Source organism: Ranitomeya imitator, chromosome 1 (genome assembly GCF_032444005.1).
Source record: "Ranitomeya imitator isolate aRanImi1 chromosome 1, aRanImi1.pri, whole genome shotgun sequence".
NCBI lineage: Eukaryota > Metazoa > Chordata > Amphibia > Anura > Dendrobatidae > Ranitomeya > Ranitomeya imitator.
The window spans coordinates 12,195,942-12,221,364 of record NC_091282.1 but is presented as its reverse complement, the minus strand read 5'-3'; the positions used below and the strand labels follow the sequence as shown (position 1 = coordinate 12,221,364).

Here is a 25,423-nt window from a genome sequence, read left to right as displayed (position 1 = left end):
GAGGGATATCCACATGCTGACAGGCAGCCTCAGCCACTTCCCTGTGGCCCACCTCTCTGAGGTAACGCTCTGGATGGCTGCAAAAATTTAGCCCCCGGCTTCGGCTGATTTGTAGGCCGCATCCTGGAAGTCTTGCCTGGAACGACCCACTGGTGACGTCCGCCGGCTACAGAAATTTAGGCCCCGGCTTAGGCCTATTCAACATCGTGTCTGTGGCTCCGCCCCCCAAATTGGCGCTTCTCGCTCTCTGCGAGATTTTTATCAACTCTGCAACTCCCGGTGGCCATCTTGGTCCACCCGGCCAGCTCACACTGGGGTGACAGTATTTTTTGCATTAAAGGGCCACATCGACTCTACATCAGTACCCGGGAAGGAAGTACCTGGTCTTAAAGGCACACGATTAGTAGTCCCTGGTCTTAAAGGCACATGACCAGTATTTCCTGGTCTTAAAAGCACGTGGCCAGGATTCCTAGTCTTAAAGGCATATGACATGTATTCCTTGATCTTTTAAAGCGCATGTCCAGTATTCTCTGGTCTTAAAGGCGCGTGACCAGTATTCCCTGGACTTAAAGGCGCATGACCAGTATTCCCTGTCCCTGTTCTTAAAGGTGCATGACTAGTATTCCCTGGTCTTAAAGGTGCATGACCAGTATTCCCTGGTCTTAAAGGCGCATGACCAGTATTCCCTGTCCCTGTTCTTAAAGGTGCATGACTAGTATTCCCTGGTCTTAAAGGTGCATGACCAGTATTCCCTGGTCTTAAAGGCACATGACCAGTATTCCCTGGTCTTGAAGGCGCATGACCAGTATTCCCTGGTCTTAAAGGCGCATGACCAGTATTCCCTGGTCTTAAAGGCGCATGACCAGTATTCCCTGGTCTTAAAGGCGCATGACCAGTATTCCCTGGTCTTAAAGGCGCATGACCAGTATTCCCTGGTCTTAAAGGCGCATGACCAGTATTCCCTGGTCTTAAAGGCGCATGACCAGTATTCCCTGGTCTTAAAGGCGCATGACCAGTATTCTCTAGTCTTAAAGGCGCATGACCAGTATTCTCTAGTCTTAAAGGCGCATGACCAGTATTCTCTAGTCTTAAAGGCGCATGACCAGTATTCTATGGTCTTAAAGGCGCATGACCAGTATTCTATGTATTCTCTGGTCTTAAAGGCACATGACCAGTATTCCCTGGTCTTGAAGGCGCATGACCAGTATTCCCTGGTCTTAAAGGCGCATGACCAGTATTCCCTGGTCTTAAAGGCGCATGACCAGTATTCTCTAGTCTTAAAGGCGCATGACCAGTATTCTCTGGTCTTAAAGGCGCATGACCAGTATTCTCTGTATTCTCTGGTCTTAAAGGCACATGACCAGTATTCCCTGGTCTTGAAGGCGCATGACCAGTATTCCCTGGTCTTAAAGGCGCATGACCAGTATTCTCTGGTCTTAAAAGCACATGACCAGTATTCTCTGGTCTTAAAGGCGCATGACCAGTATTCTCTGGTCTTAAAGGCGCATGACCAGTATTCTCTGTATTCTCTGGTCTTAAAGGCGCATGACCAGTATTCTCTAGTCTTAAAGGCGCATGACCAGTATTCTCTAGTCTTAAAGGCGCATGACCAGTATTCTCTGGTCTTAAAGGCGCATGACCAGTATTCTCTAGTCTTAAAGGCGCATGACCAGTATTCTCTAGTCTTAAAGGCGCATGACCAGTATTCTCTGGTCTTAAAGGCGCATGACCAGTATTCTATGTATTCTCTGGTCTTAAAGGCACATGACCAGTATTCCCTGGTCTTGAAGGCGCATGACCAGTATTCCCTGGTCTTAAAGGCGCATGACCAGTATTCCCTGGTCTTAAAGGCGCATGACCAGTATTCTCTAGTCTTAAAGGCGCATGACCAGTATTCTCTGGTCTTAAAGGCGCATGACCAGTATTCTCTGTATTCTCTGGTCTTAATGGCACATGACCAGTATTCCCTGGTCTTGAAGGCGCATGACCAGTATTCCCTGGTCTTAAAGGCGCATGACCAGTATTCTCTGGTCTTAAAAGCACATGACCAGTATTCTCTAATCTTAAAGGCGCATGACCAGTATTCTCTGGTCTTAAAGGCGCATGACCAGTATTCTCTGGTCTTAAAAGCACATGACCAGTATTCTCTGGTCTTAAAGGCGCATGACCAGTATTCTCTGGTCTTAAAGGCGCATGACCAGTATTCTCTGTATTCTCTGGTCTTAAAGGCACATGACCAGTATTCCCTGGTCTTAAAGGCGCATGACCAGTATTCCCTGGTCTTAAAGGCGCATGACCAGTATTCTCTGGTCTTAAAGGCGCATGACCAGTATTCCCTGGTCTTAAAAGCACATGACCAGTATTCCCAGTCTTAAAGGCGTATGACATGTATTCCTTGATCTTTTAAAGCGCATGTCCAGTATTCTCTGGTCTTAAAGGCGCATGACCAGTATTCCCTGGTCTTAAAGGCGCATGACCAGTATTCCCTAGTCTTAAAGGCGCATGACCAGTATTCTCTGGTCTTAAAGGCGCATGACCAGTATTCTCTGGTCTTAAAGGCGCATGACCAGTATTCCCTGGTCTTAAAGGCGCATGACCAGTATTCTCTGGTCTTAAAGGCGCATGACCAGTATTCTCTGGTCTTAAAGGCGCATGACCAGTATTCTCTGGTCTTAAAGGCGCATGACCAGTATTCTCTGGTCTTAAAGGCGCATGACCAGTATTCCCTGGTCTTAAAGGCGCATGACCAGTATTCTCTGGTCTTAAAGGCGCATGACCAGTATTCTCTGGTCTTAAAGGCGCATGACCAGTATTCTCTGGTCTTAAAGGCGCATGACCAGTATTCTCTGGTCTTAAAGGCGCATGACCAGTATTCTCTGGTCTTAAAGGCGCATGACCAGTATTCCCTGGTCTTAAAGGCGCACGACCATTATTCCCTGTTCTTAAAGGTGCACGACCATTATTCCCTGTTCTTAAAGGTGCATGACCAGTATTCCCTGTTCTTAAAGGTGCATGACCAGTATTCCCTGTTCTTAAAGGTGCATGACCAGTATTCCCTGGTCTTAAAGGCGCATAACCAGTATTCCCTGGTCTTAAAGGGGCTTGACCAGTATTCCCTGGTCTTAAAGGTGCATGACCAGTATTCCTTGGTCTTAAAGGCGCTTGATCAATCCGAGGAGCCCTCCGCCGCCGACCCCAGCTTTATCCTCTAGTTCCCCTCAGTGGACTTCTTCACTGACCCCAATCCATGGTTCTCTGACCAAGAGATTGAATCCCTCTGTGTACCCTCTGTGTTTGGAGTGCTCGCAGGACCAATATACATGGTCCCTATCCTACATGGGAGCCATCGGCTAGCAGGGGCCGCAAGTATTCTAGAAACGTGCAGGCGTCTAGAAACATACAGGCATCTAGAAAACGGAAGTTTTTCGTTTCCTGCTCCCTCACCAATGATTTGATGACAGCAAGGCTCTGAATATGGATTGGATATTGCCTGAACTTGCCAAAGCTTCAGAGACTAAACTCCCTCGAGAGCATTTGCCATTCAATTCGGATAAGCGATTCACTGGACAGAAGCTTCTATGTGGGATGCCATGCCTGGCCTGTTTTTTTAAGGGCGACGAGTCCTTTAAAGGGCACCGATCTCCCCACACCATCAACAGACGAGCACACGGAGTGTCGCCTCCATGTTTCCTCTTCTGCATCCAGGCCTAACGCCAGACAACCTGTCCTGTCCACCCGGAGACCTGGACTCTGTGGACATACAGAGACACCCTTTTTGGCGTACGAGCACCCCCCTCTGCATCACCACTATTTAGCGGAAGATACAAGAAGGCGGACAATTCCTCTCCACTTCCCTGTTAAGAGGTTGATGGATCGAGGGTTCCTAATTTTTCTCTCTGCACCGTGAAAAGAGGAGATGGCAAGAGACTATGACTTGCTGGATGCAGCCGCACATTCTGCCAATGGGCAGATTAACCGGGTAGAATCTCCTGTGGTATACCTACCAGTATCCCTACCCGATGGGTCATCAATTAAAAATACCACGGACTGTCAGATAGCAAATCTGGTTCGTTCCATCTTTGGGTTCGGCGCTCTATCCTCCTTAGCGGCCGCATGGATTGCTAGAGCAATGGTCTCCTGGCTGGAGACCTTAACTACCTTGATTCACACCAGTAACAACTGGCCAATCAAATCCTTTGAGCGGGAGACTGACAAAGGATTGTATAAGGATTGTCCAGCACAGTCTAGATCTAAGGGATCTTGGTTTCAAACAGGGGAACGAAAAGTAAGATCGACCCTGGACCTCAAACTTCTAACAACCTTTGACATGGTCCTCCTTCTTTGGATGGAGTCCCTCCGCTCAGCCATTACTTCAACAGAAAAAGGTGCAGTTTCCGGCATCCATTGATATTTGGGGTGCTTACCCTCTGCAAAAATCCCTTCGCCTTTCCATTCGTCAACAGAATTTTCAAGTCACAACCTTGTCCTTTGGCCTTGCTTCCGCACCCAGAGTGTTCGCACGGGTCATGGCAGATGTCATGTTTCTCTTGCACTCTAGAGGCGTGCTCATCTTGCCCTGTGTGGTCGACTGTCTAGCCGCCCTTCCAGGACTACGCTGAGTCGTCTATATCTCTTGCGATACCTTCTCTCCTGGGCTGGCAGCTACACTTAGGGTACCGTCACACAGTGGCATTTTGATCGCTACGACGGCACAATTTGTGACGTTCCAGCGATATATCCGTGACGTTCCAGCGATCTCGCTGTGTCTGACACGCTCCTGCGATCAGGGACCCCGCTGAGAATCGTACGTCGTAGCAGATCGTTTGAAACTTTCTTTCGTCGTCTAGTGTCCCGCTGTGGCGGCATGATCGCATGGTGTAATAAAGGTGTGCACGATATTGTATACGATGTGCGCATAGTAACCAACGGCTTCTACATCGCACATACGTCATGAAATTATCGCTCCAGCGTCGTACATTGCAAAGTGTGACAGCAGTCTACGACGCTGGAGCGATATTATTACGATGCTGGAGCGTCACGGATCGTGCCGTCGTAGCGATCAAAATGCCACTGTGTGACGGTACCCTTAGACAAGTTCTCCTCATTTCCAGCCCAGCAGATATCCTTTTTGAGGATGATCCTGCACACTTCTAGAAGGATGGTAATTCTTCCTCGAGACAAGGTCATGGCCCTTCAACAGGGAGCTCACGCAAGGAGAGTTCTGAGGACTTGATTACTCACCCCCTCATTTCATTCGATTTACTAGGAGAGTTCTGAGGAAAAATGGTGACGACATTGGATGCGGTTTCCTTCGCTCTGCTTGTTTTCAGCAAGTCAAACAGACTTTCAGACAATAGTCTCTGAGCTCCTTCTTCATCCAGGGCGTTTCTCCCGGTTCAATGGTTATTAGTAACTACCAATGCCAGTCTTTTTCTCCCTATCATTGTTCTGGAGATCTGAACGTTAGTCCTACAGCAGGTCCACTGCCTTCTGGCGGGTCACCCTATCCGAATTCAATTGGATAATGCCACGGCGGTGCCATACGTCAGTCATCTAGCAGGTACCCACGGTCAGGCGCCATGACCGAGGTACCTCACTTTCTCTGATGGGCCAAAGTCTATTATTCGGTGATCTCGGTAGGACTCCAAGGAGTAGAACTCTGAACGGCAAACAAATTCAGCCGTCAGGGTTCCGCCTAAAGTCAGTGGGAACTTCACCCCGAAGTCTTCCATCAGATCTGTCCTTACTGGAGCTCTCCAGTTGTAGGTGGGATGACATCCAGACTGAAGGCCAATGTACGCGAGTTCGTGGTTCGGCCTCGAGATCCAAGAGCCATCGCACTCCATGCTCTGGTTCTGCCGTGGTACCAGTTTCCATAACTCCCCTTCCACTACTTCCGAAAGCCTTTCGGAAGCAGAAAGGGGCCCCAGTGATCCTCAGAGATCCGCACTGACCACGTCCGTTTTTTGTTTGCGGAGCTAGTATCTTCTCGCCTTATCGCAGCAAAACTGCAAGTAGGGACTTTCTCACAGGGAGTTTTCACACGTAGTCCTTCTCTATCGCATACCACTAGCTCATTGGGACGTTATTATTCCTAGGAGCCTTACAGTAGGCTCCTTTTCATCCGGGCAGACTTTACTATCAGGGAAAGTCGCCCCTTTTTCCTCTGCAATATTCTCACTATGACGAGTCTTCGGAGCTAGCTGCTCTGCTCTTTCAGACTTTTTTCCCTTATTACCTTCGAGGCAAGGTTGTCCTCAGGCCATCCCCATCCCTTGTTACCAAGGTGGTACTGTATTACCACTGTTATGAGGGCATAGTTCTTCCCTCATCTCTTTTGGCACCAGTCCACAAAATGGAATGAGTTCCCCCATATTCTGGACAAAGTGAGTGCTCTGAGTAGGTACGTCTTGAGGACGGCGCCCTTCCGAAGGTTGGACGCTTTATTTGGGTTTCCTGACGGTAGAGGAAGGCTTCCTGACATTTTCAGGAAGGGTTTAGCCGTTTCATCGACCATGATAACATGGTGAATTCGTTCCACCATCCAGGAGTCCTTCCGTGCTAGATGTCAGCCTATCTCCCTGTCTATCAAGGGTTCTAGGCACCAGGCGTCGGCAAGGCACGCCTGCAAGCTTGCGGATTCGTCCAGTCCGCATGGATTCTTGAAGCACTATAATTCCAACACTTCCACAGATGTGAGTCTGGGCAGGCGGACTCTGCAGGCCGCGGTGGCGCACTTGTAAGTAGCGGTTACACAGGGCCTGATCTATTGTTGTCCCCACCCAGGGACTGCTTTGGGACGTCCCACGGTCTGTGTCCCCCAATGAGGCGAAGGAGAAATAGGGATTTTTGTGTACTCACCGTAAAATCCTTTTCTCCAAGCCATTTATTGGGGGACACAGCTCCCACCCTGTTATTAGCTTATGATTGTTTTTTATAATCTGACATGCTATACTCTCATATATAATATGACATGCTATACGCTCATATATTGTTATTGATCTCCTACTGCTTTTGCACCGAACTGGTTAGCTGAGAGCCAGCAGGAGGGTGTATACTGCAGGGGAGGAGCTAACTTTCTTTGTATCACTTAGTGTCAGCCTCCTAGTGGCAGCAGCATACACCCACGGTCTGTGTCCCCCAATGAATGGCTCGGAGAAAAGGATTTTACGGTGAGTACACAAAAATCCCTATTTTATCTCCCCCACCTCATTGTAGATTGTAAGCTGTCACGAGCAAGGTAGTTTTATTTCTGTTTAATTATTGTATTATTGTTATTGTTGTTACTTAGGACTGTTGCTTCAAACTGTAGATATGTTGACGCTATATAAATAACTATAAATAACTATAAATATTAATATTAGAACACAGAGAAGCAGGATGGAGATTTTAATTATGGCGCCATTGCCGCTCACCATCTTGGTGAATTCCTTAAAGTTTTGGAGAATGGTACATATGTCTGACATCCATGTCCACTCCTAAAATCGTATGTGTGAAGTCAGAACTGAATACCTACCGCCTTGTTGATGCTAGTAGTCAACAACTGCCCTCTTCTGCTCACAAATCCTTTCCAAAATATGCAGTGTAGAGTTCCAATACAAGGGGAGGACATCACACACCAGTCGGTGAGCCAGAAGCTGCAAGTGCTGCAGAAGCACGTCAAGGGCGGATGAAGCTCTTGCTGACTTTCTAAAATGGGTACACAGAGCCTCGTACTTTTCCTAGCAGATCTGGCACCTCCATGTCGCTTTTCAGAAAATGTTGAACAATGAGGTTAAGCACATGGGCCAGGCATGGCACGTGTGTGAGCTCGCCTCGACACAGAGCAGCCACCAGGTTCCAGCTATTGTCACACACGATCATGCCTGGCTGTAGGTTCAGCGGTGTCAGACACCGATCTGCCTGCTCTTTCAGAGCTGTCCATAACTCTTCATCATTGTGCGGCTTGCATATTAGCTTCAGCACAGCCTGTTGCCACTTGGCTGAGGCAGTGCTGCAGTGCTTCCAGCTTGTGACTGATGTGCTACTTTCGGAGATGGAGGCTGAAGAGGAGGAGGAGGTGCAGGAGCTGAAGACTGTGGGGGCAACCCAGATTGACGTAGGGCCCGCAATACTTGGGGTTGGGAGGACGTGCACCATCCCAAGATTGGACTGGGTCCCGGCTTCCACCATGTTAACCCAGTGTGCTGTTAGTGTGATGTACCATCCCTGACCACAAGCACTTGTCCACGTGTCTGTGGTTAGGTTGACTTTACCAATAACAGCATATTGGAGGGCACGGGTAATGTTGTCGGACACGTGCCTGTGTAATGCCGGGACGCCACATCGGTACAAATAGTCCCGCATGTTCGGGACCTCGGGATGATCCTCGACTCTGCCCTCTTTCAATATACATATCCAAGCCCTTGTCTCCTCCTGCCCACTACAACTCAAAAACAGTTCAAGGATCCGTACATTCCAAGAAACTGCAAAAATGTTTGTGCACGCCCTCATGATCTCCCACCTTCACTATTGCAACCTTTTCTCTGGCCTCCCCTCTAGCACTCTTGCACCACTCCAATCTATCCTAAAGTCTGATGCCCAAGTAATCCAACTGTCGATCTGTTATTCCTCGGCCTCACCTCTCTGCCAGGCCCTTCACTGCCTTCCAATTGCCCAGAGGCTACAGTTCAAAACCCTAACTATGACATACAAAGCCTTCCACAACCTGTCTCCATACATCTGTAACATGGTCTCCCAATGTCCGACTGGGTCATGGCTTCCTCTACGCTAACCCAGCGTGCCGTCAGCAAGATGTACCGTCCCTGCCCACAAGCACTTGTCCACGTGTCCGTGGTTAGGTGCACTTTCCCTGTAACAGCATTGTTGAGGGCCCGGGTAATGTTGTGGGGCACGTGCTTGCTTTTGTATTGTCAGGACGATAGACCGGGCAAAATTGCGGCGGCTGGGTAACGAGTACCTTGTGATGGTCACCGCCTTCAGATTGCGGAAAGCTTAGGTCTCACATTTGCCTAAAATGCAACATTTCGAGCGCAAGCAGACAAGAAATGTGTGAATTTAGTACTGTGGCGTTGGCTGCGTATTTACGGTTGCGTTCTAACGACTGGGGTATGGACAACTGACCGCTGCGATGGGACAAGGACATGGACGTGCTTGTTGATGGTGCTAGTTGAGTTTGTGTGCAACTGCAGATGCAGGGCATGAGGCATCTTTGCATGCACAGTGGACAGGGGATTGGCTTGCACACACAACATCGGAAGAAACAGTGGTATCACCCACAGACATTGTTCATGGAGCTTTGTGTTCAACCATCAAAGTCGGGTGCTTTGCTGCCATGTGCCTGATCATGCTTGTGGTGGTTAGGATGGGAGTTTTGCTACCCTGCTGATGTGGGTATGGCCGGCAGTGCAAATGGCCTTTTTGGGGTTATCGGCAGAGTATTTAAAAAATAACCAGGCTGTTACGGGGACATTCAGTGTCTCCCTCTCCCACACCTCGACCACGGTCTTTCGGTGTTCCCCAAGGCTCAGTTCTAGGACCCCTACTCTTCTCATCTACACCTTCGGCCTGGGAAAGCTGATGTGTCGTGACGTGTAATGGCACGGTTTGCAATATCATCAGTACGCCAATGACACGCAGATCTCCCTATCTGAACCTGACGTCACCTCCTTACTGACCCAAATCACACGTTTTCCTGCTAATTCATCCTTCATTCTGCTCGCTTTCAAAAAGTGAACATGGACAAAACAGAATACATCATCTTTCAACCATCTAAGGCTAAATAGACATGAGAGCTGTGTATTCATCATTCAGTACCACTTTAGTTAGAGGGAAAGTTTGCCCAAGAGAAAATGATTTTCCAGACATTCACGGCCTTTTTTTGGTGGGAATATGGTAAATTTCAAAGTCGTCATCAATACCATCATCGTCCATATCTTGTAAAGAGGAAATCTGATGTTTCCTAGGGTCGTGGTTGTCTACATTTAGTGGCATTCCTTTATCAATGTTCGTTACACTGGAAGAAATAATTGTTGACTGTGACATTTGGATATTATTGGTAATATGTATGGGTGAAGATGAAGCTTGTGCCACGGGTGTGTGTATAGTTACGGACGGTGCACTGCTCTTTAAACTTTGTTTTTCACAAGCGTCCATCAGTTTGTTTGGTTTTCCTCCAACACTGATCTGCTTTCTATAATTCAGCATCTCTCGAACATGTTGCACTTTGCCTTTTAGACAGAAACGTGCGTCTTTGGCAACATGTTTTTGACAGGCATTTTTTAGGCCGAGTCTAAGGCTGCCGTCACACTATCAGTATTTGGTCAGTATTTTACATCTGTATTTGTAGCCAAAACCAGGAGTGGAACAATCAGAGGAAAAGTATAATAGAAACATATGCACCACTTCAGCATTTATCACCCTCTCCTGGTTTTGGCTACAAATACTGATGTAAAATACTGACCAAATACTGCTAGTGTGACGGCAGCCTAACAAGCGCATCTGTTACACCGATCTTCTGGTAATTGGTGGTGGCTAAACGACTAATCATTGTAGGCTGTATCCTGGATCTCATACCTCCCACCGCTGTTATTAATCATGTACGTTCCCATTCCTGTCATCACCATGCCCCTTTTTCCTGATCACTTCATCCAACGATTCGTCCGCCATATTTTTAGTAAAAACCTGCACCTTCCCAGCAGCAACTGTTTATGATGCCCGTTAACAAATTTTTAAAAAAAAAAATGAACCCCTCATGGGGAAACATTTGACAGCCCATGCACTTAGTGTATGGACATTCCAAGTCTAGAAGACCCACTCCTTTTCATTGGGCCTACTTTTTAACCTTCGTCCGGCTGAGTAGGTACAATTGTAACTATCCCGTTTTAAAATTGCAATAACTTTTTTTTTTTTTATGAGCGCATAAAACACGTCCGTAAAACACGCATTACACACGGCCCAATTATTCTCTATGCCCCAGCTCCTATCAGCCGTATTTTACTGATCCGTATTATACGGTCTTCTACGGCCATAGAAAATCGCAGCATGCTGCGTTTGTCACCGTATTGCGCAAAAAATCCGCCAATAAAAGTCTATAGGGGCCAGAAAAATACAGATTACACACGGACCAGCAGTGTGACTTGCGAGAAATACGCAGCGGTGTTAGAGAGAAAAGCCGGCAATTCAGTGCGGTGTACAGTAAAATCACACTGACAGGTTACAGTAGAATAGGTAGAATAAATGTGTACACATAGAATAGGTATATATATACAGTACAGACCAAAAGTTTGGACACACCTTCTCATTTAAAGATTTTTCTGTATTTTCATGACTGAAAATTGTACATTCACACTGAAGGCATCAAAACTATGAATTAACACATGTGGAATTATATACTTAACAAAAAAGTGTGAAGCAACTGAAAATATGTCTTATATTCTAGGTTCCTTAAAGTAGCCACCTTTTGCTTTGATGAATGCTTTTCACACCCTTGGCATTCTCTTGATGAGCTTCAAGAGGTAGTCATCAGGAATGGTCTTCCAACAATTTTGAGGGACTTCCAAGAGATGCTTAGCACTTGTTGGCCCTTTTGCCTTCACTCTGTGGTCCAGCTCACCCCAAACCATCTTGATTGGGTTCAGGTCTGGTGACTGTGGAGGCCAGGTCATCTGGCGTAACACCCCATCACTCTCCTTCTTGGTCAAATAGCCCTTACACAGCCTGGAGGTGTGCTTTGGGTCATTGTCCTGTTGAAAAATAAATGATGGTCCAACTAAACACAAACCGGATGGAATAGCATGCCGCTGCAAGATGCTGTGGTAGCCATGCTGGTTCAGTATGCCTTCAATTTTGAATAAATCCCCAACAGTGTCACCAGCAAAGCACCCCCACACCATCACACCTCCTCCTCCATGCTTCACGGTGGGAACCAGGCATGTAGAGTCCATCCGTTCACCTTTTCTGCGTTACACAAAGACACAGTGGTTGGAACCAGATATCTCAAATTTGGACTCATCAGACCAAAGCACAGATTTCCACTGGTCTAATGTCCATTCCTTGAGTTCTTTAGCCCAAACAAGTCTCTTCTGCTGGTTGCCTGTCCTTAGCAGTGGTTTCCTAGCAGCTATTTTACCATGAAGGCCTGCTGCACAAAGTCACCTCTTAACAGTTGTTGTAGAGATGTGTCTGCTGCTAGAGCTCTGTGTGGCATTGACCTAGTCTCTGATCTGAGCTCCTGTTAACCTGTGATTTCTGAGGCTGGTGACTCGGATAAACTTATCCTCAGAAGCAGAGGTGACTCTTGGTCTTCCTTTCCTGGGGCGGACCTCATGTGAGCCAGTTTCTTTGTAGCGCTTGAGGTTTTTGCCACTGCACTTGGGGACACTTTCAAAGTTTGCCCAATTTTTCGGACTGACTGACCTTCATTTCTTAAAGTAATGATGGCCAATCGTTTTTCTTTACTTAGCTGCTTTTTTCTTGCCATAATACAAATTCTAACAGTCTATTCAGTAGGACTATCAGCTGTGTATCCACCAGACTTCTGCTCAACACAACTGATGCTCCCAACCCCATTTATAAGGCAAGAAATCCCACTTATTAAACCTGACAGGGCACACCTGTGAAGTGTAAACCATTTCCGGTGACTACCTCTTGAAGCTCATCAAGAGAATGCCAAGAATGTGCAAAGCAGTCATCAAAGCAAAAGGTGGCTACTTTGAAGAACCTAGAATATAAGACATATTTTCAGTTGTTTCACACTTTTTTGTTAAGTATATAATTCCACATGTGTTAATACATAGTTTTGATGCCTTCAGTGTGAATTTACAATTTTCATAGTCATGAAAATACAGAAAAATCTTTAAATGAGAAGGTGTGTCCAAACTTTTGGTCTGTACTGTGTGTATATATATATATATATATATATATATATATATATATATATATATATATATATATATATATATATATATATATATATATATATATAAAAAAACACAGCAGCACATGTATATGAATCTAGGCCATGTGAAAACACAGACAAATATTCGATATGAATCATACTTCTCAAAAATATTTTTTCATAAAACATTTTTTTCACAAAAAATGTTTTCATAAAACTTACAGTTATAGATAAAATGAAGATTCTTAGCGCATAAATTGGCCAATTCATGTGTGCCCATCAACCACGGCAAGGTGATCTCTCTCTGATGGGTCCTACTCTACTGTACATGCCACTCTTGGGCCACCAGCCTACAACTTTGGACAAACATGTCACTCTGGGCTAAACCTACAATTTATGGGCAACTAGAGATGATTACCGCCACCTGCAAGGTCAATGGGAGGAGTGCAAGATCAGTCTGGATGCAGCCACATCCATACACTAAACAAAGAAAAAAAGCCAACCAGCACTCCCAATGTGAACACATGCAAGCTGCAGGCTGTATCATATAGATATAAAAAAAACACAGCAGCACATGTATATGAATCTAGGCCATGTGAAAACACAGACAAATATTCGATATGAATCATACTTCTCAAAAATATTTTTTCATAAAAAAATATTTTCAAAAAATTTTTTTCATAAAACTTACAGTTATAGATAAAATGAAGATTCTTAGCGCATAAATTGGCCAATTCATGTGTGCCCATCAACCACGGCAAGGTGGTATATATATATATATATATATATATATATATATATAATCATTGAGACACATATATGTATATATATTAATATTTCATCCAGCGCGAGATAGCTTTAAAGCCGGTAATTCAGTTGCCGGCTTTTGCTATCTCCTTCCCAAACCCGGCATGATATGAGACATGGTTACATACAGTAAACCATCTCATATCCCCTTTTTTTTGCATATTCCTCACTACTAATGTTAGCAGAGTGTATGTGCAAAATCTGGGCGCTCTAGCTATTAAATTAAAGGGTTAAATGGCGGAAAAAATTGGCATGGGCTCCCGCACAATTTTCTCCGCCAGAGTAGTAAAGCCAGTGACTGAGGGCAGATATTAATAGCCTGGAGAGGGTCCACGGTTATTGGCCCCCCTGGCTAAAAACATCTGCCCCCAGCCACCCCAGAAAAGGCACATCTGGAAGATGCACCTATTCTGGCACTTGGCCACTCTCTTCCCATTCCCGTGTAGAGGTGGGATATGGGGTAATGAAGGGTTAATGTCACCTTGCTATTGTAAGGTGACATTAAGCCAGATTAATAATGGAGAGGCGTCAATTCTGACACCTTTCCATTATTAATCCAATTGTATGAAATGGTTAAAAAAAACACACACATTATTAAAAATTATTTTAATGAAATAAACACACAGGTTGTTTTAATATTTTATTACTCTCTCAATCCACCTGAAGACCCTCGCTCTGTAACAAAGGAAAAATAATAAACCAACAAATATACATACCTTCCGTTGATCTGTAACGTCCCACGATGTAAATCCATCTGAAGGGGTTAAAATATTTTACAGGCAGGAGCTCTGCTATAATGCAGCTGTGCTCGTGCCTGTAAAACCCCGGGGAATGAAGGTAATGTAGGTCAATGACCTGTAGTTACCTTCATTCGCGGTGAGGCGCCCTCTGCTGGTTGTCCTCATATGAACTCGAGCATGGGAACTTTCCTGGAAAGCTCCCAGGCTCGAATTCATATGAGAATGTGCCTGTTCTGGGGTGGCTGGGGGCAGATGTTTTTAGCCAGGGGGAAGCCAATAACCATGGACCCTCTCCAGGCTATTAATATCTGCCCTCAGTCACTGGCTTTACCACTCTGGCGGAAAAAATTGCACGGGAGCCCACGCCAATTTTTTCCGCCATTTAACCTTTTAATTTATTAGAGTGCCCAAATTTTGCACATACACACTACTAACATTAGCAGTGTGGAATATGCAAAAAAAAGGGATATGAGATGGTTTACTGTATGTAAACCATGTCTCATATCATGTCGGGTTTAGGAAGGAGATGGCAAAAGCCGGCAATTGAATTACCGGCTTTAAAGCTATCTCGCGCTGGATGAAATATTAATATACATACATATATGTGTCTCAATGATATGTATGTTTTTATGATTTTTTGAGAACATGGATTGTATGTCCGTATGTCGGTTTTGCAAGCCTGCGAGAAAATCTCGCAGTACGGATGCCATACGGATTACATACGGAGGATGCCATGCGCAAAATATGCTGACACACCCTGCCTACGGAGGAGATACGGACCACTATTTTGGGGACTTTTCTGCGTATTACGGACGTAAATTACGGACCGTATTTTTATACGCTGAGTGTGACGCTGGCCTAATAATGGCCCTTTAAGAAGATTAATGCCGCCTGATGCACCAGTAAAAATAGGCTCTGTGACTTTGAGTGCCTCCTTCGTAAATGAAACAAAATGGGTCTGCTTATGTGTCACCCACCACATGGCCAGCTAGGGACATTAAATGTTACAATGACATTTCCCAGTGAATGCATTTTGTAGTGGTTGAAAGCAATGTTAAAGTTGAAAAACGCTTCAAAAGCGCTGAGTCTGAACTAATCCTAAGTGGGGGAGGAAATTTTCAGTCTGGGGCTAATTATTTGGAGTCAGGAATGCTTCCAGGGGCGATCCCCATGATGTTCCCGTGTCATTTGAGCAGTGTTTCCATCATTTTCAGGTGTTTTTAGACCTTAAAAAGGACCCTCGGGGGGGGGGGGGCTTAGGGGGCACTTGTCCACACTGCGAAAAGTACCAATACCTGGTTTAAAAACAACAGTATCACTGGGCTTGATTGGTCAGCATACTCGCCTGACCTTAACCCCATAGAGAATCTGAGGTATTGTCAAGAGAAGGTGAGAGACACCAGACCCAACAATGCAGACGAGCTGAAGGCTGCTATCAAAGCAACCTGGGCTTCTATAACTCCTCAGCAGTGCCACAGGCTGATTGCCTCCATGCCACGCCGCATTGATGCAGTAATTGATGCAAAAGGAGCCCGGCCAAGTATTGAGTGCATTTACTGAACATACATTTCAGTAGGACAACATTTCGGATTTTAAAATCATTTTTCAAACTGGTGTTATAAAGTATTCTAATTTACTGAGATAATGACTTTTGGGTTTTCATTGGCTGTAAGCCATAATCATCAATATTAACAGAGATAAACACGTGAAAGATCACGCTGTTTGTAATGGCTCTATATAATATATGCGTTTCACTTTTTGTATTGAAGAACTGAAAAATTAACTTTTTGATATTCTAATTTTGTGAGAAGCACTTGCATATATGATGAACGTATAGTCATTTCTCAGTCTGTAGTATAACTATCTGGATTAAAGAGATCATCATTCAGAATTTAACCATTTTCATTTTTTTTTTTACCGTTTCGTCAAATTTCTGATATTTTCTATAAACAAATAGAAAACCTATCGACCTAAATTTACGAAGATCATAAATTATAATGTGCCAAAAAAAAAACTCAGTCACTGGGATATTTTGAAGCGCTCCAGAGTTATTGCCACATAAAGGGACACTGGTCAGATTTTAAAAATTTAGCCCAGTCACTAAAGGTTTAATAAAATAATTTTAATAAGAAAACTCTCCCTACATCCTTGGCAGCACTTTTGGAGACCATTTTTTACTTATATATTTATCCTGATTCTTTCAATCTGGACCTCTTGGTGAAGGATCAGGTTGCACCACTGCAGCCATGGAGGATCAATCCTGTTAAGTTTTGTGCCTGGAGCTGCACAATTAAGGTACCGTCACACATAGCGACGCTGCAGCGATACCGACAACGATCCGGATCGCTGCAGCGTCGCTGTTTGGTCGCTGGAGAGCTGTCACACAGACAGCTCTCCAGCGACCAACGATCCCGAGGTCCCCGGTAACCAGGGTAAACATCGGGTAACTAAGCGCAGGGCCGCGCTTAGTAACCCGATGTTTACCCTGGTTACCATCCTAAAAAGTAAAAAAACAAACGCTACATACTTACCTTCTGCTGTCTGTCCTCGGCGCTCTGCTTCTCTGGTCTGGCTGTGAGCGCCGGGCAGCCAGAAAGCAGAGCAGTGACGTCACCGCTCTGCTTTCCGGCTGACCGACGCTCACAGCCAGAGCAGGAGGAGAGCAGAGCACAGTGCTGGAGGACAGACGGCTGTAGGTAAGTATGTAGTGTTTGTTTTTTTACTTTTAGGATGGTAACCAGGGTAAACATCGGGTTACTAAGCGCGGCCCTGCGCTTAGTTACCCGATGTTTACCCTGGTTACCAGTGAAGACATCGCTGAATCGGTGTCACACACGCCGATTCAGCGATGTCTACGGGGAGTCCAGCGACGAAATAAAGTTCTGGACTTTCTTCCCCGACCAGGGACAGCACAGCAGGGGCCTGATCGCTGCTGCCTGTCACACTGGACGATATCGCTAGCGAGGACGCTGCAACGTCACGGATCGCTAGCGATATCGTCTAGTGTGACAGTACCTTTAATCCAGGGGTGTAGTAGTCACTCACTTTAACCTAATATCTGCTGATTCACACAAAAAGTGCTTTATATTTGTTTTCATAATGTAAATTTAGAAATCCCTTTTGTATTGTAGAAAAAAAATCACATCCAATCTATCCTTCATCCTTATAGGAAATCCTTGTGAGAATAACGGATTATCACTAAATTGTAAAAAAGAAGATATCAGGAAGCAATCTAATGAAGAAAACCACATTCCCCTTCATGGACCTCCTGGACTTCACAGTACTTCACTTTCTTACAATCTCCCTAATCATGAGGATCCCTCTCCTGAGCAATCTCCCATTGTTACCAGAATTCCAGGTGACAAAGTGGTTAGAAGATTTCAGTGTGATAAGCAACTTACTAAAAGCTCAGATTTTTTATCACAAAGAAAGCACAAAGGAGAGAAGCCATACTCCTGTTCAGAATGTGGGAAATGCTTTTCAAAGAAATCAATATTTGTTATACATGAGAGAATTCACACAGGAGAAAAGCCATTTTCATGTTCAGAGTGTGATAAGTCCTTCAAAGAAAAAAGTACTCTTATTACACATCAGAGAATTCATACAGGAGAGAAGCCATATTCATGTTCAGAATGTGGGAAAAACTTTACACATAAATCTCAATATGTTAGACATGTGAGAAGTCACACAGGAGAAACGCCATTTCCTTGTTCGGAATGTAAGAAGGCTTTCTCACATAAATCAAATCTTATTATACATCAGAGAATTCACACAGGAGAAAAGCCATTTTCATGTTCAGAATGTGGGAAGGCCTTCACAGAAAAAGGGACTCTTATTACACATCAGAGAACTCATACAAGAGAGACTCCATACTCCTGTTCAGAATGTGGGAAATGTTTTTTATTTAAATCACAAGTTGCAATGCATGAGCGAACTCACACAGGAGAAATGCCATTTTCATGTTCGGAATGTGGGAAGTCCTATTCAGATAATGGGAGTCTTATTAGACATCAGAGAATTCACACAGGAGAAAAGCCATTTTCATGTTCGGAATGTGGGAAATGCTTTTCAGATAAAGGGAGTCTTATTAAACATCAGAGAATTCACACAGGAGAAAGGCCATTTTCATGTTCAGAATGTGAGAAATCATACAAAGATAAAGGGAGTCTTATTATACATCAGAGAATTCACACAGGAGAGAAGCCATATTCATGTTCCCAATGTGGGAAATGTTTTAAAGATAAATCAAAGCTTGTTGGACATCAAAGAATTCACACAGGGGAGAAACCATTCTCCTGTTTACGATGTGGAAAATGCTTTACATTGCAGTCAAATCTTTATAGACATCAGAGAACTCACACAGGAGAAAACATGTTCATTCTGTGAGAAATGCTTTACAGATAAATTGGGTCTTATTACACATGAGAGAAGTCGCACAGAAGAGAAGCCATATTCATGTTCGCTATGCGGGAAAAATTTTTGTTAGACATGAGAGAAGGCATACAGGAAAGAAATGTTAATTATGTTCACTCTGTTTTATAAATTTCAATAAATGTTGATCAGCATAAATGAGTACACCCCCTTTAATCAGTAACATTTCAATATCTCACTGAACACAAGAACAGTTTTTAAAATGTTGGTAACACGGAGTTTCATAGAACATGTTTTTTAATCAATAACATGAAGGTAAGGTTAATAATATGTAACGGTTCTGCCTGCATCTCTACATGTTTCTCCTTCTCCATGCAGAGACAGTGGCAGACTCTCCACCCTGTCTGTGCGGTGTGGTCCCCGGTGTTCTCCCTGCTCTCACTAACCTCCAGCTGAGTGCATAGTGCACGTGATCTCTTCCTCTTAAAGGGGAAGAGTGCACCTGCTAAGATGCCCCCAGCCAATTGCTGGGATGCATCTTTTAGAAGCGGCACCGTCCCCAATAGGGAGGTGGCAAAGCAACATCATTGATTCATTAGTTAGTCTGTGAGTTGTTAGGTCTCCTGGTCCTTGTGCAGAGAGTGCCCAAGTTTAGTCCGTGTGTGGCCAGAGTCTCAACCATGTCCCGAAACCCATGTGTCTGAACATAGCCCGAAACCGCTCCGGCAGTCCCTGAACCCTGAGACTACACCTGTCTGAAAATATACTGAATCAAGTCCTGTCTGTTACTGTATCAGTATTTTTCCTGCCTGAAGCGTAGTCTGAACAGAGCCCTAGCCCTGTTAGAGTCTGCGAACCTTGTATTCAGCACCTGCAGTATCGGGCTCTGCCTAGGAGTGGTACCTGGCGGCTATCTGCTGCTCAAGTCTGACTCCGCATTCAGGAGCTCCAGTGAAAGCCAGGTAGCTGCTTAGGCATGCCTCTGCCTAGGTAGGCCCAGTCCTGTGGCACAGTGGGGCCACAAACCATGTGTGCCACCTGCAGGCATGACCTACTATAACTTTAATTACAAAATCTTCAGTTTTACTCAGATTAGTTGATGCAAACATTTGTACACCCCATATTGAAAAGTACTACATGTAGTATTTTGTATGGTCTCAATGATTTTTAAGGACCGCACCCAATCTTCTTGGCCTGGAATGAATGAGTTAGTGACATAATACAACATCTATCTACTGGGGGTGCAGTGGGTGGCTAGCCAAAGCCGCATGGACCAGGGCTCATCCTACCGAACTCCCGTTCTCCTTTGACCGTAGGCATAATACTACTCTGCCAACACAGGGTGAGGGTAAAACAGTGTATTAATACTTTATTGAACCACACAACAGGCAAATAACACATAGAACAGTGCCAACAAATAACCAAGATGGTGCAAAATTACAGACTTACACCCTTCTGCTGACTCACCAGGATAAGAGCAGCTGTGACTTCAGAGCTTCCAGGGCTAACTACCCCCACCAGTGGCGCACAGAGGAGGTAACGCTTAGAAAGCTGAAAGGTCATTGAGGTACAAGGTCAGTTGACCGGAGGGTCACAACCTGGTTTCTCTGAGCATCTCCATGGAGCCATGTGATTGGTGGGTCCCAATCCCGGCTCTCCCAAGCATACACATAGGTTCAGTGATGGTCAATGGAGAAGATCTGTATTCTTTCAGCCGAGGTTGTGGTCCTTGTGATGGAGCCATGATCCGGCAGCTATCCTGTAGAGTGTTCCTGGTTATGGTTTTGTAAAGACAACAGTACAATAAACTGTAGGAGCTGTTATAAGAGGTAAATAATAGCCATTCTTCAGTTTAGAAATATCAATTTAACCTACAAGAAGAGTCAACATTTCAGACTCTTCACCAACTAAAGAAAGAAACACATACAGTAGTGTTCAAAATAATAGCAGTCCAATATAACTAACCAGTTTAATCACTGTGTTTGGTATAAATTATATTTCCACATGTCACACAGTTTACCATTTGGTGCAGTAGATTCTATGAAAACACCACACTCCGCATTCATGATCTGCAGGTTTTTCTTTGTATTAGAATAATTAATTGAACGGGGTAAGTGTTTACAATGATAGCAGTATGGAGTTCAATTAGTGAGGTTAATCATTCTGTGAATAAACAGGTGTGAATCAGGTGGCCCTTATGTAAGGGTGAAGCCAGAACATGTTGTACATTCATTGCTCCTTGAAAGCCTGAGAAATATGAGTCGCTCGAGACATTGTTCAGAAGAAGCTTACTTTGATTGAAAAGTGGATTGGAGAGGGTAAAACTTATAAAGAAGTGCAGACAACGATGGGCTGTGCAGCTAAAATGATCTCCAGTGCTTTAAAATGGAAAGCCAAATCAGAGAGACATGGAAGAAAACTGAAGACTACCATTTAAATGGATGGAAGAATAGCCAAAATGGCAAAGGCTCAGCCAGTGATCGGCTCCAGGATGATCACAGACAGTCTCAAGTCACCTGTGAGGACTGTGACAGGTAGAAGACGCCTGTGTGACTCTAATGTAATGTATTGAAAACAATCTGTATAGAGTCTTGGGTCCGGAGAAACACAAGCTTGCTTAAGAAGTGCTTGTATTACTTCATATAAGTCAGCAAACCACAGGGGAAAGGTTTTACAAAATTGCAGGTACAGAGGCAGGAGACACCACGGCAGGCCGGAATAAACCTTAAGTCCAGCATAAATCGTAGAAATAGATTCAGAATCTCTCTTCCTTCCTTTGCAAATGTTGATGGCAAACAGGGCTTCCTGTCTCCACATGTGCTCCAAGGATCCGCAGTAGGAGATGGCTGGAATACTATGTCCAAGACTTTCAGGAGCCAGGTCTTTGGCGAGCTGCAGACATTCAGAAGCACTGATTGAACTGCTGGGGCTACTTAAAAAGGCAAGTGGCTGTCAGGAACTGGGGTGTGTAATTGCTCGCAGTTGTCAGGGATTTATTATATCACACTTTCCAGTCCCGGTTAGGAACTTGCAGCTCTTTGGTGCCCCCTTACTCTTAGGTCAGTCAGGGAACTACACCTAGGATAAGTAGTCGCCAGAAAGGCTGCCTTGCTGTGTACTGACTATTGGACACTCTGCAGTGAGGGCAAAATGTATATCCCCAGTCTCAGGCAGGAAATACACACTTAACCCTCCGTTCCATCATTGCCAGGGTCTCCCAAATACCCCAGAACACTTTGCTGCCACCAGCTCCTCGTGCTATATTCAAATCAATATCGGGTCAGGAGCCCACCCAAAAGGTAGGGTAATTAGCATGGAGGTCATGGCAGTACATTTATAGATCAAGGAAAAACAAAACTAGTAAATTTATAGATTTACTCCAGAAAATATAGGCAGTGTTTACAACAATATAAAAGAGGTTACAAAAGAGACAAGATACAGTATATACAGACAATTTCAAAATAAAATGGATTAAAATAAGAACTTGCACATCTCAGTCAATGACACACCATGTGAAGGAGGGGGGAGGGGAACCTTCCCAGAGCAACAGGTCACAATGCCCAGCTTTCCAAAGCTGATTCCCCGGGCAAAAGACAGCTTCTTTGTGTGGACCTCTGAGCTTTATACCTTTGCCCAAAACCATGGGTCTCCCGCTCGATGACCTCACTGGGTGAGCTGGTTATGCCCCCTTTTATAAAGTTACAAAAAAACTCCTATTTGCCATAACTCTGGGTGGAAACCTCGGAAAGAAACGACGGGTATTATTTTTCTTATTACGACATTACCTTTCTTTTGATATCAAACATTGTATATCTACTGTATGTTACTGGGAAGCATATACCCTTTACTCGATTTCTGTTGGACGCAGAAGACCAAAAACGCCACTGTGAATAGCTTTAATTATGCATATTCCAGAAATATAAGTTTCCTTCCTCTATGATTATCCTGTATTATTATATTCGAGTTTAAATTAACAAACAAGAGTTTAAATCCATGTGCTAGAAGAACTGCCCTTAACCAGTTAGGGTCATAAGCGGATCCTGTGTTGACGGGCATACCATGGTCTCACATTGCACCAGCTTGTATAGCTGGAGGGAGGGGGTGAGTGGACAATCCAACAGGGGGAAAGAGGGAGGGGGGAAGGAATGGGGGTGCATTATATTGTACAGGCTGCCTAATGGGGTGCATTATATTGTACCCGCTGCCTAATGGGGGTGCATTATATTGAACCCGCTGCCTAATGGGGGTGCATTATATTGTACTGGCTGCCTAAAGGGGGTGCATTATATTGTACAAGCTGCCTAATGGGGGTGCTTTGTATTGTAGTGGTTGCCTAATTGGGGTGCATTATGCTATAAAGGCTGCCTTATGGGGGTGCATTATACTATAAAGGCTGCCTAAAGGGGGTGCATTATACTATACAGACTGCCTAATGGGGGTGCATTGTATTGTACAGATTGCCTAATGGGGGTGCATTATACTATACAGACTGCCTAATGGGGGTGCATTGTATTGTACTGGCTGCCTAATGGGGGTGCATTATACTATACAGACTGCCTAATGGGGGTGCATTGTATTGTACTGGCTGCCTAATGGGGGTGCATTATACTATACAGACTGCCTAATGGGGGTGCATTATACTATACATGTAAAGAAGCTGCGGAGACACCATCACGTGTTTCTCGACACAAGCAGTGAATAGCCAGGCCTTTCCCCGGGAAGGAACAACCACGGGAAGGGCAGCATCCTATGAAGGAAAGCCACCTATGCCAAGCATGGTATCCATCCACAGACAGCTGTTTCGGGGTTTTTGCCCCTCATCAGTGTGGAGTAGGAATCTGGCTATTAGGAGCAGTGCCTAGTAAAAAGGCTATGTGTCGAGAAACACGTGATGGTATCTCCGCAGCTTCTTTACATGCATCTGCATATTTCCCATAAGGGATGGGGGCAGTGTTCTGGAATCACTGCGTTGAGAAACACGTGATGGTGTCTCCGCGGTGTTGGATGTTTTGGTCTCCCCAAGGCCAATCATCTGTGCCTTTATAGCCTTTTTACTAGGCACTGCTCCTAATAGCCAGATTCCTACTCCACACTGATGAGGGGCAAAAACCCCGAAACAGCTGTCTGTGGATGGATACCATGCTTGGCATAGGTGGCTTTCCTTTATAGGATGCTGCCCTTCCCGTGGTTGTTCCTTCCCGGGGAAAGGCCTGGCTATTCACTGCTTGCGTCGAGAAACACGTGATGGTGTCTCCGCAGCTTCTTTACATGCATCTGCATATTTCCCATAAGGGATGGGGGCAGTGTTCTGGAATCGCTGCGTTGAGAAACACGTGATGGTGTCTCCGCGGTGTTGGATGTTTTGGTCTCCCCGAGGCCAATCATCTGTGCCTTTATAACATTATACTATACAGGCTGCCTAATGGGGGTGCATTATATTGTACTGGCTGCCTATGGGGGTGCATTATACTATACAGGCTGCCTAATGGGGATGCATTATACTTTTCAGACTGCCTAATAGAGGTGCATTATATTGTACTGCCTGCCTAATGGGGTGCATTATACTATACAGACTGCCTAATGGGGGTGTATTATACTATACAGATTGCGTAATTGGGGTGCATTATATTGTACTGCCTGCCTAATGGGGGTGCATTGTTTTGTACTAGCTGCCTAATGGGGTGCATTATACTATACAGACTGCCTAATGGGGGTGCATTATACTGTGCGGACTACCTAATAGGGGTGCATTATACTGTACTGGCTGCCTTATGGGGGTGTATTATACTATACAGACTGCCTAATGGGGGTGTATTATACTATACAGACTGCCTAATGGGGGTGTATTATACTATACAGGCTGCCTTATGGGCATGCATTATACTATACAGACTGCCTAATGGGGGTGCATTATATTGTACTGGCTGCCTAATGGGGGTGCATTATATTGTACAGACTGCCTAATGGGGGGTGCATTACACTATACAGTCTGCCTAATGGGACTGCATTATATTGTACTGTTGCCTAATGGGGATCCGTTATACAGTACTGGCTGCCTAGTGGGGGTGCATTATACTATACAGGCTGCCTAATGGGGTGCATTATACTATACAGAATGCCTAATGGGGGTGCACTATATTGTACTGACGGCCTAATGGGTGTGCATTATACTATAAAGGCTATGTAATGACCGTGCATTATACTATACAGACTGCCTAATGGGAATGCATTATATTGTACTGGCAGCTTAATGGGGGTGCATTATACAATACAGACTGCCTGTTGGGGGTGCATTATACTATACAAGCCTTTGGGGAGTGAATTATACTATACAGGCTGCCTAATGGGGGTGCATTATACTATACAGACCAATAGGGAGTGGATTATACTATACAGGCCCATGGGGAATGCATTATACTATACAGGCCTATGGGGAGTGAATTAGACTATACAGGCCCATGGAGAGTGCTTTATACTATACAGGCCCATGGGGAATGCATTATACTATACAGGCCCATGGGGAGTGCATTATACTATACAGGCCTATGGGGAGTGCATTATACTATACAGGCCCATGGGGAATGCATTATACTATACAGGCCTATGG

At 44.8% G+C, this 25,423-nt stretch overlaps 1 protein-coding gene across 1 annotated transcript in view; it reads left to right on the top strand.

Moving 5' to 3' along the window:
* Positions 1 to 25,423, top strand: part of LOC138657474 (zinc finger protein 585A-like) — a 117,560-nt gene that overhangs the window by 32,194 nt on the left and 59,943 nt on the right. Inside the window, exon 9 of the mRNA XM_069745268.1 lies at positions 17,615 to 18,816. Coding sequence (XP_069601369.1) covers positions 17,615 to 18,816 — 1,202 coding nt within the window. The remainder of the gene's footprint in view (positions 1 to 17,614; positions 18,817 to 25,423) is intronic.